This window comes from Ovis aries, chromosome 2 (genome assembly GCF_016772045.2).
Source record: "Ovis aries strain OAR_USU_Benz2616 breed Rambouillet chromosome 2, ARS-UI_Ramb_v3.0, whole genome shotgun sequence".
NCBI classification, from domain to species: domain Eukaryota; kingdom Metazoa; phylum Chordata; class Mammalia; order Artiodactyla; family Bovidae; genus Ovis; species Ovis aries.
Window position 1 is genome coordinate 139,986,858 of NC_056055.1, and position 24,176 is coordinate 140,011,033.

The 24,176-nt window shown below is 37.7% G+C and overlaps 1 protein-coding gene across 1 annotated transcript; it reads right to left on the reverse strand.

Moving 5' to 3' along the window:
* Nucleotides 1–547: 547 nt before the first annotated feature.
* Nucleotides 548–20,670, reverse strand: BBS5 (Bardet-Biedl syndrome 5). Its single transcript, XM_004004620.6, has 12 exons — nucleotides 20,590–20,670; nucleotides 17,531–17,613; nucleotides 15,830–15,895; nucleotides 15,177–15,226; nucleotides 14,938–15,065; nucleotides 12,373–12,508; nucleotides 11,391–11,486; nucleotides 7,420–7,482; nucleotides 5,895–6,029; nucleotides 2,047–2,130; nucleotides 1,119–1,142; nucleotides 548–963 (listed from the first exon to the last, which is right to left on the reverse strand). The coding sequence occupies exons 1-12, from the start codon at nucleotides 20,646–20,648 to the stop codon at nucleotides 862–864; spliced, it is 1,026 nt and encodes a 341-aa protein (XP_004004669.1). The 5' UTR covers nucleotides 20,649–20,670; the 3' UTR covers nucleotides 548–861.
* Between the last annotated feature and the right edge of the window lie 3,506 nt (nucleotides 20,671–24,176).

Sequence of the window (24,176 nt, forward strand, 5' to 3'; positions counted from 1 at the left end):
CACACTCAGTTTTTTCACTCTAGAGAAATAGGGCTCTTTTGTTTAATTTTAATGTTTTGACAAAAGTTCCTTACAACATTTCTTTATACTGAAGCAATAGCAAAAAAAAAAAAAAAAAAAAAGTGATGCCAGAGAAGTCACCAAATCTTACCTGACCAAGAAATCAGAAAATATTGAACTTTTGAACACTTCAAGGAAGTTTCAAGGAATACAAAGAGAAAGTCAATAAATGAACTATTTATTTACAAACTATTTAAAGTTATTTTCTTATAAATGTATTCTTGCCAAAATGATATTGAAATTATTTACAAAACAGTACCCAAAACTTTACATAGGGAATTGATATCCTCCAAAGTTAGCTATAATTTTTGGTTTCTACATAAATGATTACCTAAAAATGGTAAGCTTAAGGTTTGTAATTTATATTAGAGTTGGCTTACATTGTGATAAATATATTTAAACCAGAATTTTATAATTAAGAAAGCAGTATTTGATTTCTCCATAAGAAGAGTCTTATACTTTAAAATAATATTTTCAGAACATTTAATGGTGCTGCATAAACTCTTTATTAAGTTCAATATAATACAGTCTTTTAATATCCACAGACTAATAATTTATAAGTACTAGGTACAAAATAAACATATTTACAACAAACCGGAAAGATTTCGATTACAATTTCAAATATAATTTTTTTAGAAGACTGGCAGTAAAATCTTAGATAAATGATCTTTTTCTTAACCATTAAAAAACTCTCTTAAAAGCTTTTTCTGTAAATGTAAAAACTATTCCATGCCTTATAGTAGGCGACTAGTATCTTTAATCTTGAGATATCTGTAAACAGAAATTCAGCTCAACTCAAGATCAACTCATTACTTCCCAAAGTCCCTGTAGGGTGAATCCATCCTTCAATTTCTCTATTGCAAGCCCCAGTTCTTCTGAAAACACAGGTTCACGATCTTGTTGCTTTTGGGGAGATAAGAGGATGAGATGGGAATAGAGAAGGTGAGCAAGGAAGAGGAAAAAAAAAAAACAAAAAATAGGTTTCACATAAGTGTGTGAATACTGAACACTGGAATATAGAAAGTTTTTTTCATACACTATAGGTAAAATATCCTTACCTTGTTGCCATCAGCAAAATAAGCCTATAAGACAAAGAAAATTATATTTCACATACTTGACACATAATAGGTTAAGAGGTTAAGGAACAGGTAATTAACTTACAGAAAAATTCTGAAAGTAACTGTATTTTATATTCTGTTACTGTGTTTTTAATGGTTTTCTCACCTATCTTTACAAAGCTGGTAGCAGAATTCACTTTTGTCAATATTAATGTCTTCAAGAGTTATGCTAAATTTAAGTGCTAAAACTGTGCTTTGTAATTGGTGAATAGTTAGCATTGTTAACTTGAAAGTAGATAAGAGAATGATTTAGCAGATATAAAATTTTACCCCTACTTTTGGTTTAAAAGAAGATGCTGGCAAAACAAAGCAAAGCAATAAGTGCTTCAGTGTGTCAGCAAATGCACACACACTGAGGCTGTAGTTTACAATTAACTATCTTATACTTAGCTTAAAATTTTTCATTCCCAGAGCAGAATTCTAGTCAGATTCATAGACCACAGTATATAGAAAGCATTATTATTATTTTGGCTATTAAATAATACAGATTTGCAAACAAGAAATTTTACTGTTCAAATAGAAATCCATTTTAAAATAATACACCTATAAAATTAAAAGGAGGGAGGTCAACTATATTTAACATATTCTATTATCTTAAAGTATGAAAACACTTTTCGCATATCTGAAATCCTCTGAATAAGTTATGTTCTCAAATTATTTCCCAGTTTGGTAATTTAAAAGTATTTTCTCACACAAAAAATTCCCTACCTTGGAAAAAAAAATTCTCCAACTCATCTTTAAAACACTCTAAAAAGTCTCAAGCTTTATGATATTTTACACACTTAAACCATTATTTAATTGAACATGACTCAGAGTTAAAAAAAAGAAAAACACAAGAAATTTAGTGGTGCTCCTTCATAATGCTCACCACAAAAGCATCCGTGTGATCATCAGAGTCTATCTCTACATCGTCTTGAATTTGTTTGACGGTCAGAGCTTCAAGGGGCTGTGGCTGAAAGTCAGTAGATGTTAAAAAGAATCAGTAGATGTTAAACTGCATCAATAAGACCATATTAAACAAATAAATAATTTTAGTAGAATGTGCTATAAGAGTTGTAAATACCTGTAAAAGGATATCACAACTACCAACTACTCAAGTCTTACAAAAATCACTGCATAACTTATATTCTATTAAAACTTACATGAATAATAAAATGAGTCAGTTAAATCTAAGCTTTTAAATCTGATGTTAGTATCATTGAAAGAGTTCAAATGAAAAATTTACACAAACTTGATATGATACTTAGAAATATTCATAAAGAAAAAAAACTCTCATTGGGCTTTATCTGATTTTCTGATAGTTAAAAACTCTCTGGTAGTTTAAAAACCTAACTTGTATAATAGCATATTTTAAAATTTCCTCGAAGCAGTCATTGAATAGAATTTGTGAAAAAAGAAATTCGTGAAAAAAAAGAACTAAGATTTGTATGGAATATTCTAAAAGTAAAGCAAAGTACATATAGTACTGATATCTATTAATTCACTTTTCAAATATTTGAATATCTTTAGTGTATGAGGTGCTATGCTGGCTACCTCCTCTGTCCATGAGATTCTCCACGCAAGAATATTGGAGTGGGTTGCCATGCCCTCCTCCAGGGGATCTTCCCGACCCAGGGATTGAACCCACATCTTTTACATCCCCTGCTTTGGCAGGCGGATTCTTTACCACTAGCACCACCTGGGAACCCCCATGCTGGTACTACCAAAAGTATAAAGTTTTCACCCTTACCACAGAAGGTGTGTAATATAGTTGGAGTGGAGTGAAGGATAAAATACAATTATAAGTAACTAAATATCAAGTTGAACTATAAGAAATTGCCATTTTACTTTTAAAAAATGGTCAAATATTAATAATATCATATGGTTCAACCTACAGAAAATAGCTGTAACAAATGCAGTGTCTATTGTAATAGGAGAGTTTGGCGACAACACAACTTCTGGCTTGTGCATACCAGAAACTTTCATGAAGAAAAGGCTGGCACGTGACTGAGGGCTTTTAGGACAAGGATGACTTTCACAGATAGGATTAGGGGAAAGGGTATTCCTGGCAGAGGAGATCAGCATCAGCAAAGGTGAGAAACCACAGGATCTGGCTGAAGAGGAATAATACAACATGGTCAGAACATGAGAGTCCCACGAGGCAGAGGAGCTAAGCAGGAATATTGTACTGAACAATGCCAAGGAGTATCACTCACACTGTGGTTGTGCAGATAAGGTGGGGAAGGTAGACTGAAGTCTACTGAAATTTTTAAATACCAGCTCAGACAATGTGGACTATTTATGGGTAATTTGTGGGGGAGAGTTGATGTAGGAGTGTAGTGCTGACAAGAGGTTGACCTGATTCCCTAGTCTGAGAACAGCTGGTATTTCAACCATGTTTAGAACTTGTGACTGTGTATAAGTAAACTAACCTATCTAAGCCTCGGTCTCCATAACTGTGAGATGGAGATTATAATAACGATGATGATACAGTTCATAGTGTTTTTGTCAGGATTAAATGAGATGAGGCATTTAAAATTCTCAGAGCAGTGAACAACAAAGAGTAGGCACTCAACAGAGTCATTCAACAATTATGACTATTCACTAAGAGTCTAGTATGTGCTACTTTTGATTGCTGGAGACAGAGTGGTGAAAGAAAATAGACAGAAATCCCTGACTTCGTGAACATTATTTATAGTGGAGGAGACTGATTAGTGTTACCAAAAATAAAGCAAGCAAGCGAGAGAGCAAATAAACAAGCAAAATAAGGGATAAAAAAGTGATAGGGGTTGCTGTTGTATATGGATAGTCAGGGAAGACCTCCCTCAACAGGTGTCTTTGGAGTAGGACTTACATGTAGTGACACAGAGAGTTACTATGGCTAACTGTTACTACACACTGAGGGCCAAAGAAGGGAAAAAGGAAAAATGAAAGGTAGCAAGAGAATGGGTAGCAGCGTCTCCCAGGTGCTGGCCACTTTATGGACACAGTCAATAACTTTGTGAAAGAGATTATCTTTATTTTATAATGTGAAAAGTGAAGCTCAAATCCACCTAGAATCACAAATAAATGGTGAAATTAGAATCGAAGTCAGAATTGTCAGGTTCCAAGGACCATGCTTGTTCTACAACATTATTCTACAAGCAAAAGTAGCAAAGGAAACTGCAGTTTGAATGGAAAGAAAGGGATAGGGACAGGGGAGAGGATGGTATAATTGGCTGAATGTTTAAAATGAGATAATGGGAAAAATAAATAATGGTAAATCCCAGGGTTTTGAGCACATCTGACTTTGACAATAAGGTAGTAAATAAATAGATAAATCAGTAGGATTTTGATTTTGAGAAAAAATGACAAGATTTTAGGTATGCCAAGTTTGAGATACTCAATCATGTCCTACTGTATCTTACTGATTTGGAAAGTTATTGATTAAATTACTAAGATAAAATTTTAAAGGAGAAATTCAATTCATGTTATTTGAATGCTCATCTATGTGAAAATATTCAATAATACTTGGAACCATGAAAAGCTGAGAGAGTATGCCAAGGTCAGGAAGCTCTGGGAGTCATCTACATAAGTACCAGCTGAAGAAACTGGAGGAGCAAGTGATATTGCTGAGGAATATACAGAGGAGGCAGAGCGAAAGGGAGAATGCTGGACGCCGTGCAGGCTGGGAAGAAGGCAGAAAGGATGGCTAAAAAGATAAAATACCGAAGAGTGTCCAATACTGTGTCAACAACCCAAAGGCAAACTTCAGTTGGAAGGGGAAGGGGATATATATGGAATTTGACAGGGAGAGAAAAAAGAAGCACAACGAAGTTGAAGTCAGAGGGTATGAGTTAGTACTTAGCTGTCCAATCCAACTTTTTGATCTTCCCTGGCCACCTGCTATAGTAGTCCAAGAGCAGGAGAAGAGACAGATAATATGTGTGATATACGATATAGCTCGACATGCGTAGTACTGTTTGGGATACTGATGAAAGAGTGGGTGGACACCAGCAATACACCAGACAGTGAGGGCCTCAGCAACAGAACAGACAGCAAGGGAGCCTGGGACAGAGCGTCCCTGGCAAGGGTACTGCTGTCAGAGCAGATGGTGAGGAGTCTCTAATGGAGTGGCTGGGAGGACACCAGTGAACCACCAGATGACGAGGGGCCCACGAGCAGAGGCTGAAGAGTAAAGCCGAAAGACAGATGATGGACCCGGAGAGCAGTGACTGGGGCAGAAACTAGAAGTCACGAGGAAGACAAAGAGCAGACAGGCAAGCGTGATATTCAAAGTATTTCATAACTGACTTGGAAGAGGCTCTGATAAATATGAACTGACACAGGCCACATTGATGAAGCAGTCTCCTGCTGTTGCTATATTATGGTCACCAGAGGAAGAAAATAGTGTTTGTGAGGCCTGTAAGGTTTGACCAAATGCTAATGGGTGGCTGAAGTAGAATAAAAATAAAGTTATCAGAACGAGAGATTTAAGTCTCCGTACATCAGAAGAGCCTTGCATATGGGGACATCTTTGGATAGACTGCTACATAGATGGGCAGAAATGAATGGTGAAGCAGCCAGGGAGAAGACAGGTGGTAGGCACAAATAAGAGTCAGCCATACCGACTAAGCAGAGTCTGTATATTCATCATTTTAAACATGGTTAAAAATTAAATTGTGCATAAAGCTTTAGTTTATAGATTATATAAAGACAATTCAGCAAATTCTATACATCACACACTGAACAAAATACCTTTTCTTCCATCTCGTAATCCACTCCAAATATAGGATTGGCAGAATAGACTTTGTGAAGTGAGTTGATCTCCTTAACTGATTCTTGTAGTTTTTCCACAGGATCTATTTTAAAGCCAAGAACATATCCTCCACTCTACAGGAAAAAATAATGAAAAACCAGAAGACAAGCCTGAGGAATCATATTTACAACATATGATAAACTACAGTTCTAATTGTTCTTATTTTAGAACACAATATGTAAGCTGATTTTTTAAATTAAATTTTTTATTATAAAAACTTCCAGCATACACAAAAATAGAAGAATACAATAACTGTCCATGTAGCTATCATCCAGCTTCAAAAAGTAACAACATATGGCCAACTCTGTTCCATCTTTAACTTTCCCATCCCCCAAATCTCCTCCCCTTACCCACTCAGAATTATTTTGAAGTATCCAGATATCACATAAATTCATCTGTAAATATCAAAGGTAATATTTCAAGATTAAAAAAATACACTACTGTAGATTATGAAGGTCAAGGGAATTAAGTTTTTCCAGAGCTTGACCTTGAAAATGAATAGACTATATATTAAAAGACAAAAGGGAATGGCATACCTGTTGTTGGAGAAAAAGTATTAAAAAAATTAAGTACCTATATGGTGATGGTTGAGAGCAATTTGCTCTGGGGTGAGAGTATATGTTTTTGGGCTCAAATCTTGGTTTTACAACAAACTTCCTAGCTGTGTGATTTTGGGAGATTCTTCTTTTTTTTTTTTTTTCTGCTGTGCCACGAGACTTGCAGGCTCTTAGTTCCCTGACCAGAGATTGAGCCCAAGTCGTGGCAGTATAAGAGTGCTGACTCTTAACCACTGAACTGCTGGGGAATTCCCATGTAAGCTTTAATTTCCTAACCATAAAATGGTTATCATGTTGTTGTGAATATAGTAAACACTCAATAAATGGCGGCTACCAATCTATAGGCCAGGGGAAAGGAGCAGACATTCCTGTTTAAATTTAGAATTCAGAAGAGAAACACCTCTTTCAAAAAATTTACAAGTATAAATCACGCCTGGCATAATGGGGCACAGCAGTTTCTAACTAGATACAGTATAACCTGTGTTTGGTAGTATAAAATCTCAAATAGGGTGTGTGTCTCTGTGTATACCTTTGCTGCTCAGTCTTGTGAATCAGTCAGACCTAGAAGCAAAAGCTAGCTCTACCGCTTACTACTTATGAGACCATGGACAAGGTTCCTAACTTCTCCAAGCCTCAGTTTCCTTGACTGTAAAATGGGGAAAAATAGTAACTATATCATAGGGTTGTATAAAGACTGAAATAATGTCACGACCATAATCATAATTAATATGTCTGCCCGGTAAAGAAACATAAGCAGGATTCTTTCCATGGGAACAACTAACCTCATGTTACAGCTAATATTCTTCTTGGATATAAACTGGTTACTATATAAATAAAACTAAAAACATAGACTGTCATACAGTTTTTAAAATCTATTAAAGATTAATAAAAATATAAAACATCTTACCTGCTGAGAGCTTTCTATGACAAGAGCTAAACCAAATTTTGAATCTCTAATCTTTATTGACCGCTAGATGTAAAACAAAAAAGAAAAAAAATGTTTGTTTTTATCTGACAGTAGTGACGTTTTAACAGCAGTTTTCCAACTTTTACAGAGTAACTACTTTTAATAGTTTGAAAAACAGAATTCTTCCCTTTTCTTTTTCCTCACGCTCCCATGGAGATCAAGTAAATAAAAATTCTCATATTGGAAATAGGCAACAAATTTGTAAAGTAATACAAAGACAATGCTGCTGAAATATGCACAAAATTCTGACTTAAATGTTCGCTGCTTCAGGGAGTCCACAACTTCCCTGAATATTTTAAACCAAAGACCAACAATCTTTTAGTTATGGAGAGCCAGTGTCTTTGGTGGTTTCTAAGGCTAGGTTAGTTTTTAAAAGTCACATGTGCCTCCTGTTTCTTACATCATAGATGGCTAAATTCTGAAAGAACCCCCATTCCATTTACTGAAGAAAAAAAAGAAAGTATGGGTATTCATCACTGGGCATCAAGGAAGCCTGGGATAGGTCAAACGTTAAGTGTGACGTGAGGATGAAACTTGGCTAGCAGAGGAGCAGTGACACCAGTGACCTGGAAGAAGGGTAGAGGGACAGAAGCATAACGACATGCAGGACCTGTAGAAAGTGACACAAAATGTACTCACTGGTAGGGTTAGAGAGAACCGTGCAGAATCTAACATTATGACCAGCAGACCAAAGGCCCTAGAAGGACAGTGTCTGTGGGAGGTGATGGGGTATCATATACCCAGGAAAAGATGGGTACTGTAAGGTGAGAAAGAAAAAGAGAGAGACAGACAGACTAAATGGTAATTGTAATGAAAACCTGGCCTTCCATTTAGATTACTTCATACCCTGCCAGGCGTATACCGAGTCCTGGTTAAGAACCATAGAACAGTGGCATCCTGGTTATGAACAGCTAATGTAACCAGGTGACTGAGGTTGACAGAGGCTGTCAAGAAAGAAACTGGCAAGAAGATATGTGTGTGTGTGTGTGTGCGCGCGTGTGTGTGTATGTGTGTACATCTACAGGAATGGAAAAATCATGGCTTTGACTAGACGGACCTTCGCTGGCAAAGTAACATCTCTGCTTTTTAATATGCTGTCTAGGTTGGTTATAGCATAAAGAAAGCTGAGCACTGAAGAACTGACACTTTTGAACTGTGGTGCTGGAAAATACTCGAGAGTCTCTTGGACTGCAAGATCCAACCATTTAGTCCTAAAGGAAATCAGTCCTGAATATTCACTGGAAGGACTGATGCTAAAGCTGAAACTCCAATACTTTAGCCACCTGATGTGAAGAACTGACTCAATGGAAAAGACCCTGATGTTGGGAAAGATTGAAGGTCGAAGGAGAAGGGGATGACAGAGGATGACATGGTTGGATGCCATCACCAACTCAATGGGATATGAGTTTGAGTAAGCTCCAGGAGTTGGTGATGGACAGGGAAGCCTGGCGTGCTGCGGTCCCTGGGGTTGCAAAGGGTTGGACACAAATGAGCAATTGAACTGATAGGCGTGGAGTCAGGGCAATGGCTGAGGCACAGAGCTGAAGTTAGAAAATGATTGCCTCAGTGACAGACTGGCAGTATCAGATTGCAAGTTGTTTAGGCCAGGCTGAATTCATTCCAGAGTCCATATTTGGCAACTGTATTCTTAAAAAAACAAAAAGTACACTACTTGAAGAACAGAAAGCACAGGTTGTTTACTACTCAGTAATTAAGTTTTCAGCATAATAGAGGCTGAGCAAGCTATAGCATATGTAAATGCAATGTACAACAGCAATGAACAATACTAACATCAATTATATCAAATGCCTGTGTAGACTCTCACATTTTCCTAGCTATGGTGTTAATTCTTATATTTCTTTAGATGACCAGAAATAATTTTCTTCCTATCAGATCCTACATTTTTTTGTTTAATGTATTGCTTTTCTCCACCAGACTGGAAGCTTCTTAAAGGCAGAAACTGTGTTCTGGTTCACGACTTTCATTACTGAGCACAGGGTAAGTGCTCACTATTTGGCAAATCAATGATCAGATACTTTAAAGTAATTCACATATAAAACAACTTAGCAAAAGATAGGCTTGGGAATATTTTGCAAATAATTATCTGTCTCACAGGTCAAGAAATCTTTCATAAAAATAAAACTTTCCAGGTATCACATACATTACATCTAATACTCAATAAACATTTATTAATGAAACTGTTTAGTCTTAAGACTACTTATATTCTACAATAAGGGTGATCATCACAGGATAACCTTACAGGATTTTTATTAACTATTTTTATGTTTCATCTAATTTGCACTGGGATCTGATAAGCAGTTTTTTAAATATATAAAATGAAATCCTTCAGCTTATTGGAGTTTACGATTTGTTTCACTGAATCACACACTTACCATTAAAGCAGTGCAGAGTTAAAAGAATCACTTTTATCCACTCCCAAAACAAACTGATCTCAGATGTAAATAGTTCTTATTCTAAATTCTAACAGCTTTAATTTAATTTAAGCTAAAATCATTATCAATAAAAGCCATCTTGATTCCTTTCACCAAACCTGTGATATGAATCCAACTTATACTACAGGCTGTATCTGAATACAATAAAAACACTTCATTCACAGAATCAATGAATCTATTCTGGCTTTAAAAGGGTTTGAGCAGAAAGTAGCAAGCCATAAAGTATGTGAGTCAGTGAGCCATGCCAAAGAACACTATATATTGGGTTGGCCAAAAAGGCTGTTCAAGTTTTTCTATAAGCTGCCCTGGAAAGTACTTTGAATAAAATCTAAGAAAAATCACCTTAATCTGTGTGATAATTATCTAAAATTAAAAATTTATTGAGGTATACTTAATATACAAGGTTGTGCCAATTTCAGGTACACAGCAAAATGAATCTGCCATACAAATACATATACCCACTCTTCTCCAGATTCCCTTCCCATATAGACCATTACAGAATACTAAGAGTTCTCTGTACTATACAGTAGGTCCTTATTTATTTTATATACACTGGCGGCTTCCCTGATAGCTCAGTTGGTAAAAGAATCTGCCTGCAATGCAGGAGACCCTGGTTCAATTCCTGGGTTTGGAAGATCCCCTGGAGAAGGAATAGGCTACTCACTGCAGTATTCTTGGGCTTCCTTTGTGGCTCAGCTGGTGAAGAATCCACCTGCAATGTGGGGGACCTGGGTTCGATCCCTCGGTTGGGAAAATCACCTGGAGAAGGGCAAAGCTACCCACTCCAGTATTCTGGCCTGGAGAATTTCATGGACTATATAGTCAATGGGGTCATAGAGTTGGACACGACTGAGCGACTTTCACTTCACTTCACTTCATATACATTAGTGTGCACGTGTCAATCCCAACTTTCCAATTTATCCTTCCCCCTTACCTTCCAATAACCATAAGTTTATCTTCTGCATCTGTGCTATTTAAACTTTTAGAATCCAGTATGTGCATGCATACTCAGTTGCTAAGTCGTGTCCAACTCTTTTACAATCCTGAGGACTGTAGTCCACCAGGCTCCTCTGTCCATGGGATTTTCCAGGCAAGAATACTGGAGTGGGTAGCCATTTCCTTCTCCAGGGGATCTTCCCAACCCAGGGGTTGAACCTATGCCTCCTGCATTGGCAGGTGGATTCTTTACCACTGAGCCACCTGGGAAGCCTAGAATCCAGTATATTTTTCTCTTAATGAAAAGAGAAATGTAAGCTGATAATGGTGCTGTTTCCCTTGATTGTAAATACAATTGGGTCTTTCCTGATTATCAACATTTAAAAAGTATGCTCTCAGCTAAACTGCTGTCACTTAAAAAGGGGAAGAAAGAACTCATCTAATCCCCAAAGTCCTGTTAACTGTTGAATAGAAATTATTTATTCTACATTAAAATAAGGTCATTGAAATGCATGTACTTACAATTTGCAGATATGGTATACTGACGTTAAAACTGTCATTCATATTTGCATGCCACACAATTCTCACATTGGTAATAAAAAAGGTTCCTAAATTTCCCTGTGAAGGAGAATGATGAGAGGGACATCAGTGATCATGTCTGAATACTTACTCTTTATTTTCTAAACATGAGAATAATTCTGATTATCACAGCAGCATAAAATACCAGAATTGAGCATTATGAGGAGTTACTCAGATGTGGAGCTGTCTATATCCTATAACGTATTTATCGTAGTCCACAACTAGAACTTTTCAAGTGAGCAAAGCTTACTCACAATTTAAGCTTATGATTCCATGTTTAGCAAGAGCTCTTCTATCACAATGTTCTACCACAGTGGTTATCAGCTGAAACTAGGCTGTAACACCCATGAAGGCTGGAAACTATTCTTAGTAAGAGACAATTTTTTTCTAAAAATTGACTTGTTTCTTGTTCCAACTATTAGTTGCTTATATGTTTCATCTGGTTATAATTTCAAGAGGAAATGAAAAGTTACAATAATGGATGTAGGAGTCACCAAGTGAGTTAACATGTTTAATTCCATAAAGACTGGATTAAAAGGCTTCCATGACAGTCCACCCTATGACTCACCTCAATTAGCCTAAGTTTTGCTGTGGAGGGTAGTGTAGTAAGGGAGAAAGAGCGAGACTGTGGGATAAACTAGCTGTGGAAGTCACCTAAGTCTTTAGGGCCTAAGTTTTTCATCTGTAAGTGAATAGTAAGAGACTGGACTAGATGATCCTCTAAGGTCCATGTAAGCTCTAAAGTTTACATAAAACAACTGTTGCTAAAAAGAGTATAAGAATATGAAAATCAGAGTATATTTATATCAAGAGTTATAATGCTAATATTAAGAGTTAAATAAATATACAAACCCAATCATAAATGGAAAAATGATTACCAAAGAAAGCACTGCCCCAAAACGTTTGTTAGTTCTTTGCATGGTACCTGATCACTTGATAAATTCCATACTCCATTGATTTTATTATATACATTTTCTTGTGGTAATAATCTTAGTTGCTTATTTTGAATTAGAGCACTTCTCAATTTAAAATCACGATACATTTTAGAAGTTTCATATGCTCTATAAAAAAAGAATAAAAGATTAATTCAAACTGAAAATGTGGTTTTCTTAGATTATGTCTATTTATCTATAAAAATATACATTTGTACATCACTCAAATAGCTATTAAGGTAAGTTTAAAAAACTGCTTTTGGTTGATAAGTTTTGGTGATTATAGTCTTTTGTACTATATTTGTCACTTCAGTGTAGTATTTACAAATTTTATCTCAGTAACCTAAATTTGAGATGTCTAATAGTATGGCACAAATGAGAAGAAGCAAATTTTTTCTTTAAGCTGAAAAACAATGCTTGTAAAAATAGACATGAATATTAATTTTTCTATCAAAAAGCTTCCCTTCATTTCTCTGTTTTAGGTAAAAGCACAATTATTCTCTTAACATAAATAGGAGTACAATTACTTTTCCACTGAAACCTGAAAATTTATGCCCACATCTACCTATATAAAGAAAATTAGAACAAATCTGCACCAACTCCAAAAGGAACTCTAAGACAGAGTATGTATCTGTGTGTGTCTGCATAATAAATTCCTAGACTTTTTGTGTTTCCCTACTGATAAATAATAAAAACAGAAGAAAATTCTGATTAACTTTTGGTTAATTCTAATTTTAACTCCACAAAATACAAGCTAATTTACCCTTTTATCAAAGCTAAAGTGTTTTCCTGGCCTGAACAACTTTAAATGTCATTTATATAAGTTATAACATGTATTGTTAAACTAATGAGTGTTACTTTAATCTTCTAATATATGAATTATGAAAAAGCAGAATTTCAGTATTTGCCCATAAATCTTAATTTCCTTTAGGACTGTAAACATCAATATTTAACCAGTGGAAAAAAATGGAAATTATTTATCTATAAATTGTTTTGGGGAAACATCCAACATTTTTATACTATTAAGAAAAAGGAGCTTCCTGGCTCCCTTCATACTCCATTTCATATTACTTCTCTAAGTGAAATAAAGAGATATGAATCAGGTATGTGCTTAACAGAACTAAAAAAAACATGCTTTCACACAAAAACTTGTATATGCATGTTCATAGAAGCATTATTTCTAATAGCTAAGAAGTGGAAACAACCCAAATGTCCATCAGCTAATGAGTGGATAAACAAAACATGTGTCCATAGAATGGAATCTTATTCTGCTATAAAAAGGAGAGATGTACTGATATATGACACAGCATGCAGCATGTCTGAAGACATCACATAAGTGAAAGGGGTCAGACACAGAACGCCACTATGTTATGTGATTCCATTTATATGAAATTCCCAGAACAGGCAAATCCACAGAGACAGAAAGTAAACCAGTTGCTGCCAAGAGCCAAAGGGAGGAGGGAATAGGGAGTGACTACTATGAGGGTTTCTTTTGGGGGTACTGAAAATATTCTGGAATTGAGTAGTGGTGAATATACTAACATTACTAAATTGTAAACTTTAAAATGGTAAATTTCATGTTATGTGAATTATATCTCCAAGAAAATCAAACTATTATACATTAAAAAGTCATCAACAAAATTTTAAAAAATAACTAGGAAACTAATAAATTTGCAATACACATAACAGTAAAATTAAGAAATTTACAACAGAAAACTATATACATAGCCAAAGAGTATGAAAAATTTCAACATCACTAGTAATAAAAGGAATTCAAATTAAAACAACAGTATATATGTGTGTGTGTGTATATATATACACACACACACACATACACATACTATATATCTGCATGTAAAAAAAAATCTTGTGTATATACTTTTTTTCTCCTGGCCTGGCATCTTAGCCAAACTTTTAAGAAAACCACACTAATTAGGGCTGGTTCAAAAAAAAAAAAAAAAGAGCTGAGGTAGTAAAGAAGAGAATAGCTAAACAAAAACCGAAAACTCTTTAGAGAAATCACCCAATCATGCCTTCTACTGTTAGAAAAATAATCTTAATTCCTTAATTGAATTATTCAATTTACCAAGATTATTTTGAATAATCTTAATTTGATGAATTAAGTTGAATGAATTCTGTTTCATTTTTTAACTATCTTGGTAGCTAATTTAACAGTTTTATGTGTTTTATAAATAACTTCAAAGTGAAAGTGAAAGTTGCTCAGTCGTGTCTGACTCTTTGCAACCCTAAAGTCCATGGAATTCTCCAGGCCAGAATACTGGAGTGGGTAACTTGTTCCCTTCTCCAGGGGACCTTCCCAACCCAGGGATTGAACCCAGGTCTCCCACATTGCAGGCGGATTCTTTACCAGCTGAGCCACCAGGAAAGACCTACAAAGTGTTTATTAAACAGCAATGCAACATGTTCTATGTATCTTTGGGAAGTCTGCAACAGACCTTGGAGGAAGGCAGCACTATATGTCAAAATTTTATCCTCTAAACCTTTATACCATAAAATTACCTTAAAAATATTCAATAATCTATCAAGTATTACCATACCTGTGTACTGCAATCAGAGAAGTATAAAGTCTAGGACTTCCAGGAACCAAATTCGTAAATATAAACTCAAAACGAGTATTGTTACATTTTGTTAGTACATAAAGAGCTTCAGTTTGGCCTCGTAATTTCTGTAAGGACAAATTTTAAGAGCAATTTCTTATTTACAGTGAAAACAAACCAATCTCAGATATCTACTGTTTCCTCACTATATATATTTCAATAAGATTTTTCTGACTTACAGAATTAGCAGTCCTTGTTGTAATATTCAATATGCAGTTGTAACCAATAGCTAAAATTCAAAAGTAAAGAATTTAAAGAACATGATACAATGAACTAAGGGGAAAAAAACATATATATATATATACACACACAGAACTCTAAGCTTAAAAATTCAAATATATATAAAAACACAACTATAAAAAATTTTAAGAAATATCTACAAATAAGTTAAATAATTAAAAGAAATATAAAGCTAATTCTGCCTCTTTTGAACAAACAAAAATAAAGTCTAGCTGCATAATCTACAATAGTTTAAAAAACAAGTGAAACAACATTTAACACAATGAAAGGTTGTCCTTTTTATTAGAATTTAGGTCTCCCTTGAAACAGATTATAGAAAATTTCAAAGCAGAGGAAAAAACAAAACCAAAAATCAATGTAAAAGCATTAATCTTATAAGCATCCAAGAGACAAAGCGGACAGATTGAAAAAACATTTCTTTTGCATTATCATGCAGTCTGTGGTTAGCCTAGGATTTCTTAAGTTTTTATCAATGAAAACTTTTCACATATTTCGTGGTATAGCTTTTTTTTTTTTTTGGTTTCAAGAGCCACTGTGCAAGCTGATGTGCCAAATTACTTTTTCTTGCATGCTTTCTAACAAAGATACTTACAAAGATTGACTCTGGGTAATGCCAAAGAGTGCCAGATAATTCTTAAATTTGTTACTAAGAGTCTACCTAAAAGCAAACAAACAGAACATCAGGTTACCTTACCTAAGGACCCACTTCTGCAATACTGAATGAGATGGACATGAAATTTCTGGCCCAGCAACAACAACAACACTTATAGATGTTTTTCACACATTTATTAATTGACAATATTGATTGAGCATACAGATTCTAGGTAAGGTACACAATATGTGATTTAGAATCCCAGAGAAACAAAATCTGACAGTTGACAGAAAAAATACAGGTATTCACTGCCAACAGCTTGGTTTGACTCAACTGATAAACGAGAAAAGTTTGTACTTTTTTTTTCTTGATAGAAGCTGTTCCGCGGGTCCTAGCAGGTCATATGCGTCCAACTGAGTATGTGTGAGAGACAGTATAATTACTAAGCCATTCAGTGAAATTACATTTCTCAAAGAACTCTCATATACACATGAATCCCTGCCATATGAGTGCTCTCTTAGCAGTTCTTATTTAAATGAGCCTTTTTTTTTTCCTATGAACAAATTTTTTCCTCATATGTAGTTATAGCTAGGCTGAAGTCTGTTAAAGGCTTATGCTTTTCATCTTTAGCCTCAAACTGATGTTCTTACACTGAAATATGCTCAAAGTTAGATAAGCTTCATTTCTCAAAGTATATCCTATAGAACAGTAGTCCCTATAGATGCCCCAAGGCAAAAAAAAATCAAGTAAATCTATGCATGGTAAACTGTATGTCTTAGAAATATAAAATACCATTGTGTGTGTGTTATGTTGCTTCAGTCGTGTCTGACTCTTTGCAACCCTATGGACGGTAGCCCACCAGGCTTCTGTCCATGGGATTCTCTAGGCAAGAATACTGGAGTGGGTTGCCATGCCCTCCTCCAGGGGATCTTCCCAACCCAGGAATCGAACCCACACCTCTTAGGTCTCCTGCACTGGCAGGCAGGTTCACCGAAACAGAGGATGCGATGGTTAGATGTCATCACCAACTCAATGCACGTGAGTTTCAGCAAACTCCAGGAGATAGTGAAGGACAGGGAAGTCTGCCATGCTGCAGTCCAAGGGGTCGCAAAGAGTCTGATATGACTTAGTGACTGAACAACAACAACTTTGTTTAACACAGCATTTCTTCACCAAATTATAACCATGGGATTCTTTTGATGACTAATCTATAGCCATGACATACTCCTTCCTCCATGAAAAAACCCCTAGACTATCTAAAATCAGAGAAACTAAGCATGGGGTCGCAAAGAGTCGGACACAACTGAGCGACTGAACTGAACTGACTGAAGCCTGTGTGAATGCCACAATGAGATGCAACAGGAGATTCTAAAAACAAAGGAAGGCATCTCAAGGAAAACTGGAGCATTACATGATATGTTTGACAAACAGTAAGTCACCCAGCATGGCTAGAGTGTAAAGTTCCCATAAGACCACAGAAGAATGGTCTTCTGGACGGCACCCATCAACTGGGGTCAAACAGAAACGAGATGGATCACTTAAACTAGGTTAACTGAGGTCTGTTTACAGAAGAACTTACTACAATAGTATCAGGAACCATAAGCAACATATGATGCTGTTCCATGTCTTATTCTCCAGCTAACATAACTTAACATTTTAAATTTAAACCAGAAACATAGAATACATTAGAAATACACTCACCTCTATCCCCATTATTTCCTTTGGTGTCTTCAACTGAATCTAAACAATCAATAAGGACTTCTCCAGGTCTTGTTTTCATTTGTCTAAAATAAATATAAAGGCTTTAATATTTTAGCTACAACATCCGCTTACAATCGTGGGAGGGAAAAGACATCTGTATATAAAACAGGCAAAAGTGTAAATGATACAGTACCGAATGCTCAGCCATCTGAAAATAAGCTTTGCAAGAACTTTAAGAACCTGGTGACCAAGTGGGGCCTGGAGTGACCAGGGACATGCAGCGAAGCCAGAAATAAAGAGAAAGCATTTAGAGAAATAAGAGAGAGAGAAGAGAATCCATGATTAAAGACCTTAGAAGTAAGAAATGATAAGAGAATGTGGGGAGACTGGCCTGGCTGGGGAAGAAGGTACATGTTAAGAGAGAGTGAAAAATACAACAGGATAAGTGAGAACAAACCAGATTATGGAGAACTAGAATGCCAGTCAGACAGATATGGGTTTTACCTGGTGTACAGTGGAGAAGCCCCAGAGGTTTCTGTATAGAGCAAAGAGGTCATGCAGTTACAGAAGGAATGGATTAAAGCAAAGCAACATTCCTGCTGCTGCTAAGTCGCTTCAGTCGTGTCGGACTCTGTGCGACCCCATAGACGGCAGCCCACCAGGCTCCCCCGTCCCTGGGATTCTCCAGGCAAGAACACTGGAGTGGGTTGCCATTTCCTTCCCCAATGCATGAAAGTGAAAAGTGAAAGCGAAGTCTCTCAGTCGTGTCCAACTCTTGGCGACCCCCTGGACTGCAGCCCACCAGGCTCCTCTGTCTATGAGATTTTCCAGGCAAGAGTAGGACTTGGTAAAAAATCAGATAAAGGAGACACAAGAAAATAAAGAATGAAGAATAGGTTGCTGACTGACAGAATGCAATCTAGAGTGTCCATAAAAAAGAAAAAGAAAAACCCAGCAGAATATGTGGTGGAGCTTTGTAACACATTCTCAATAAAGCTAACTCAATTATCTATTGGAAATACAGACATGATCATATCAAGTTCCTGCTTCAAAGACAAGTAAGTTATCCCAATGCCTAGGAGAAGGAAGTCCAAAATCCTCAACTGAATATTTCATAATCTGGCTAATTTACCTTTCTATTTGCACCTCTTCCCTCTACTTGCCAGATCCTGCCTTCTAGCCAATGAGATTTTGGAATACTCTCCTCCTGTCTCCTCTAGCAAGGCCCTGCTCATTCATCAGGGCTCAATTCAGATTATTTTTTGAGGCCTTCCCTAGGAATAATGGACTTTTTTGTTTCTACAATCTTCCAGCTTTTTGTTCATTTTTTTCAATGATGGTATTTACCACATTTTAAATAGTTGTCTGTATGTATCCCTGCACTAGAATGGTGGGGTGGGGTGGTGTCATTTCCTATTATTTTGTATCTTTATTTTTAAAATTTTTTGCATCTCCCACCATGGGATTCTCCAGGCAAGAATATTGGAGTGGGCTGCCATTCCCGCCTCCAGGGGTTCTTCCCCACCCAGGATCCAACCTGTTTCTCTTACATCTGCATTGGCAGGCGAGTTCTTTACCACTAGCGTCACCTGGGGAGGAGGCAATGGCACCCCACTCCAGTACTCTTGCCTGGAAAATCCCATGGATGGAGGAGCCTGGTAGGCTACAGTCCATGGGGTCGCTAAGAGTCGGACACAACTGAGCGACTTCACTTTCACTTTTCACTTTCATGCATTGGAGAAGGAAATGGCAACCCACTCCAGTGTTCTTGCCTGAAGAATCCCAGGGCTGGGGGAGCCTGGTGGGCTGCCGTCTATGGGGTCGCACAGAGTCGGACACTACTGAAGTGACTTAGTAGTAGTAGTAGTAGTAGCGCCACCTGGGAAGCCCCAGTTAACAGCACAGTAACCAGCACATACCAAGGATTTTATAAATGTTTAATAAACTGAAAACGTTCATGAAATGGACCTTTGCTTGATTAAGAACTTTCCAGGGTAATAGAAAAAGTCAAACAATGTGTGCAACATATTACTGTCACATAACTATAAATTCCCTTCTCTCACAACTGTCTTAAACGATCCAAGACCATCTCAGTAATAGACATCTAGCCACAACTAAGTCTGAGAAATTAATATTTCATTTTTTCCACCGAAGAAAATTCTGTTCATAATAAAGAACATAAGAAGTGGCTAAAAAGCAGCAAACCATTACTAAAAACCTTAATTTTACTATTTTTCAATACTTAATACTCAACGTTGGATGGCATCACCAACGCAACGGACATGAGTTTAAGTAGGCTGCGGGAGCTGGTGATGAACAGGGAAGCTTGGAGTGCTGCAGTCCATGACGTCGCAAAGAGTCGGACATGACTGAGCGACTAAACTGAATACCCAATGGGCATTTTTTCCTGGAATGCTGGTAGGAAGTTTCTAACTATTCTTTAAAACATTAAATTTCCTAAAACAGGATTTCTGCTTGCGAGACTTCAAAAGGAGGTTCCTTCTTACTGCTGGTGATTTGGAAGCTTACCATGGGAATAAAGTTTGCATGCTGGGGGATTCTGGAGAGTGCTTACTCCCTCTTCCTTCGGAGACTCAAGCTTTAGAATGAAGTCATTTTTCTAAGGGCCCACAATGTATGTCCTTATTTTAGACCTAGTTTTAGAATCCTCGTTTCCTGAGTCGCTGCCCCAGGTTTCTTCCACCGTAAGAAACTGGCGCGGCAAGTTCACTGGGGTGTTCTAGACGCCCAAGCCCTCGGCGGTCCCGGCCGTGTTTGGGCTAAGCTTCCTGATAGATTACCCGGGCCAAGACAAGCCCTAGGATTTTACGGGACCGAAACGGCGTACAACCTAGAAGAGCCCCGGCTGTGGGGCCTCGGGAGGGCCGCAGGGCCCCGGCCAGTCTGGGGTTTCTTGAGGCGAGCCCAGCAGCGCCAACCTCCTCCCACCCTCGATAGGCCCGTGAGCCGCGGGGTCGTAGACTCCGTCCGCGGGTCGGGAAATCGCGTTGCGACGCCTCCTACAGGCTGCAGGCCCCTGGGGAATCTTGGCGACTCACTGTGAGGAAACGTCGAAGCGGACATCCCGGTCCTCCCAAAGCGCATCGAGCACCGACATGCTGACCACAGCGGTGGAGGCCGGGTGGCGTCCCGCCGGCTCCAAGGCAACCAGTCGTCTCTGTCACGACGTCTACGGAAGGCGCCGAGGCCCAAACTTCCTCGAGGTAACGTCGCGCTTTCCCGGCCCTGTCGGATTTGAGGATTTGAGGCTCCAGGCAGGATTCTGCGACTCAAAGAAGCCGAGCTGGCCCCTGGCCAGGAGCTGGTGCTTGACTTCTGAGTGACCTTCCTCGCCTCCTTAGAGCTCGTCGCAACCACTCTTTCCATTTCTCTACCCTGTCAAAAAATTCAAACTTAAGAAATTTCCCTGGCCGTCTGCTGGTTAAGACTTTGCGCTTCCAGTACAGAGGGCCCCGGGTCTGATCCCTGATCGGAGACCTATTAATAAGATGTTGCAAGCTACAGGACGTGGCAAAAAAAAAAACAAAAAAACAAAAAAACCCACAACACTTTTTTTTTTTACTCACCTGTAAACATGTGCTACATTTAATGAAAAAGCAAGGATAACGTAGAAAGTCTGAGAGCCCTGGAAGATTATTCCCAGATCTTAAAACTTAAGCAATAAAACCCCAACATTTGCACAGGTGGATGTCAGAATTGTTATATGCCCTGTCCTTCATTTGTACCTTCCCCTCTGCCCCCCTGTTGAAGCGGAATGTCTCTGTTCTCCTCTGACTGTCCCACTGTTGTATGATGGGAGTCTTGGGAGCGCTGGTATCTTTAGTTTCACAGGTCACCAAGGGGAATTGTGCTTCAAGGAAATGTACTTAATGGCTTATAGCCAGGAGCTTCATTTATTGTTATTGTCGTTCAGTCCATGAGCCGTGTCTGTGTCTTTGTGACCCCATGGACTGCAGCATTCCAGGCTTCACTGTCCTTCATTATCTTCCTTAGTTGCGCAAACGTATGTCCATTGAGTTGGTGATGCCATCCAACCATCTTTGTTCTGTCACCCTCTTCTCCTTTTGTCTTCAATTTTTCCCAGCATCAGGGTCTTTTCTAATAAGTCGGCTCTTCACGTCAGGTGGCCAAAGTATTGGAGCTTCAGCTTCGGCATCAGTCCTTCCTGTGAATATTCAGGAGCTTCATTTGCTCAGATGTAAATGATTTCGAGGATGAGATCCTGGATTTTTCTTTCTTTTTTTTAAAATTTCACTTTACAATACTGTATTGGTTTTGCCATACATTGACATGAATCCACCACAGGTGTACATGAGTTCCCAACCCTGAACCCCCCCTCCCACCACCCTCCCCATATCATCTCTCTGGGTCATCCCAGTGCATCAGCCCCAAGCATCCTGTATCCCGCATCAAACCTAGACTAGCGATTCGTTTCTTACATGATAATATACATGTTTCAGTGCCATTATCTCAAATCATCCCACCCTCTCCCTCTCCCACAGAGTCCAAAAGTCTGTTCTTTACATCTGTGTCTCTTTTGCTGTCTCGCATACAGGGTTATCATTACCATCTTTCTAAATTCCATATATATGTGTTAGTATACTGGGTTTTTTTTTTTTTTTCTTTCTGGCTTACTTCACTCTGTATAATCGGCTCCAGTTTCATCCACCTCATTAGAACTGATTCAAATATATTCTTTTTAATGGCTGAGTAATACTCCATTGTGTATATGTACCACAGCTTTCTTATCCATTTGTCTGCTGATGGACATCTAGGTTGCTTCCATGTCCTGGCTATTATAAACAGTGCTGCAATGAACATTGGAGTACATGTGTCTCTTTCAATTCTGGTTTCCTTTGTGCGTATGCCTGGCAGTGGGATTGCTGGGTCATAAGGCAGTTGTATTTGCAGTTTTTTAAGGAATCTCCACACTGTTCTCCATAGTGGCTGTACTAGTTTGCATTCCCACCAACACTGTAAGAGGATTCCCTTTTCTCCACACCCTCTCCAGCATTTATTGCTTGTAGACTTTTGGATCGCAGCCATTCTGACTGGTGTGAAATGGTACCTCATTGTGGTCTTGATTTGCATTTCCCTGATCATGAGTGATGTTGAGCATCTTTTCATGTGTTTGTTAGCCATCCGTATGTCTTCTTTGGAGAAATGTCTATTTAGTTCTTTGGCCCATTTTTTGATGGGGTCATTTATTTTTCTGGAATTGAGCTGTAGGAGTTGCTTGTGTATTTTTGAGATTAGTTGTTTGTCAGTTGTTTCATTTGCTATTATTTTCTCCCATTCTGAAGGCTGTCTTTTCACCTTGCTTATAGTTTCCTTTGTTGTGCAGAAGCTTTTAATTTTAACTAGATCCCATTTGTTTATTTTTGCTTTTATTTCCAGTATTCTGGGAGGTGGATCATAGAGGGAGATCCTGGATTTTGAACTGATGCTGTAATGTGATGAGAGAGAAACCCTGGGAAGGAGAGAACATTTTTTTGTTGTTGTTGTCTTTTGTTTTCCTTTGCGAGAGGCATGAATTGTTGAGGGCCATAGGCATAGTCCCAGGTGGCCTCTAAGATTCCCACTCCTGGTATATATACCTTATGTAATCCCTCACCCTTGAATGTGGAAGAACGCATGAATATGGAAGGGTATCAGTTCTATGGTTAGACTGCGTGGTGTAGCAAAGATGAAAGAGTTTTGCAGACGCAATTAATGCCCTTTGAATTAGGAAAAAGGGAGACTGTCCTTGGTGGGCCTGAACTTATCAGGTGAGCCCTGAAGCTAGGTTTTCTTGCTGGCTTTAATGAAATAGTCTCCAAGTTGTGATAAATCTACATAGCTAGGAACTGAGGGCAACCTTTAAGAGCTAACAGCCAGCAAGAAAACAGCGACTCCTGTCATCCACCCACAAGGAACCAATTCTGCCAAGGAACCTGAATAAGCCCCGAAGAGGTCCCCAAACCTCAGATGAGATCACATCCCTGCTGACATATGATTTCAGGTAAGACCCTGAGAAATAACTCTGCCAAGATTCTTGACCCACAGAAAACACTGTGAAACATTACGTTTGTATTGTTTTAAACATCTAAGGTGGTGACAGTTTATTATAGCACTATTAAATTAATACACTGACATCTCAGTAGGACCTTTGAAATGAAGTTTGAAATGACTATTTTTTGGTCCTTTTAACTGGACCCTCATATTCTTTGTTTCCCAGACTCTTTTTTTCTCCTGCCTTCATAAGTAAAGTTTCTTTTGTGTGTTTTTACATTTAAAATAAATTTTATTGAGATATGATTTACATATAATAAAATGTACCTATTTTAAGTGTACTCTTTGATGAATTTTGACAAGTGTATGCATCCATGTAACCGCTTCCATTATGAAGCTACAGACCATTTCCATCACCCTGAAAAGTGTTTTCTTGCCCTTTTGAAATTAACTTCAAATCCTGGAAACAAGTTGTTTGCTTTCTATCACAGCAGATTTTTTTTTCATTATTTTTGTTTTGGTTAAAATATATATGTATATAGATATAGATATTAACTTCTTATTGGTTATATCTCTGAAAATATTTTCTCCCATTTCATAGATTGTCTTTTTGGTTTTTGGATGGTTTCTTTTA

Bases quoted from the DNA above. Each gene is read 5' to 3' on its own strand.
- BBS5 (XM_004004620.6), bottom strand. From the start codon at position 20,648: ATGTCGGTGCTCGATGCGCTTTGGGAGGACCGGGATGTCCGCTTCGAC. The intron at 12,509-14,937 runs GTATGGTAATAC...CTTTTTTTATAG, and splicing joins TCTCTGATTGCAGTACACAG to AGCATATGAAACTTCTAAAA. The intron at 964-1,118 runs GTAAGGATATTT...TCTCCCCAAAAG, and splicing joins ATTTTGCTGATGGCAACAAG to CAACAAGATCGTGAACCTGT.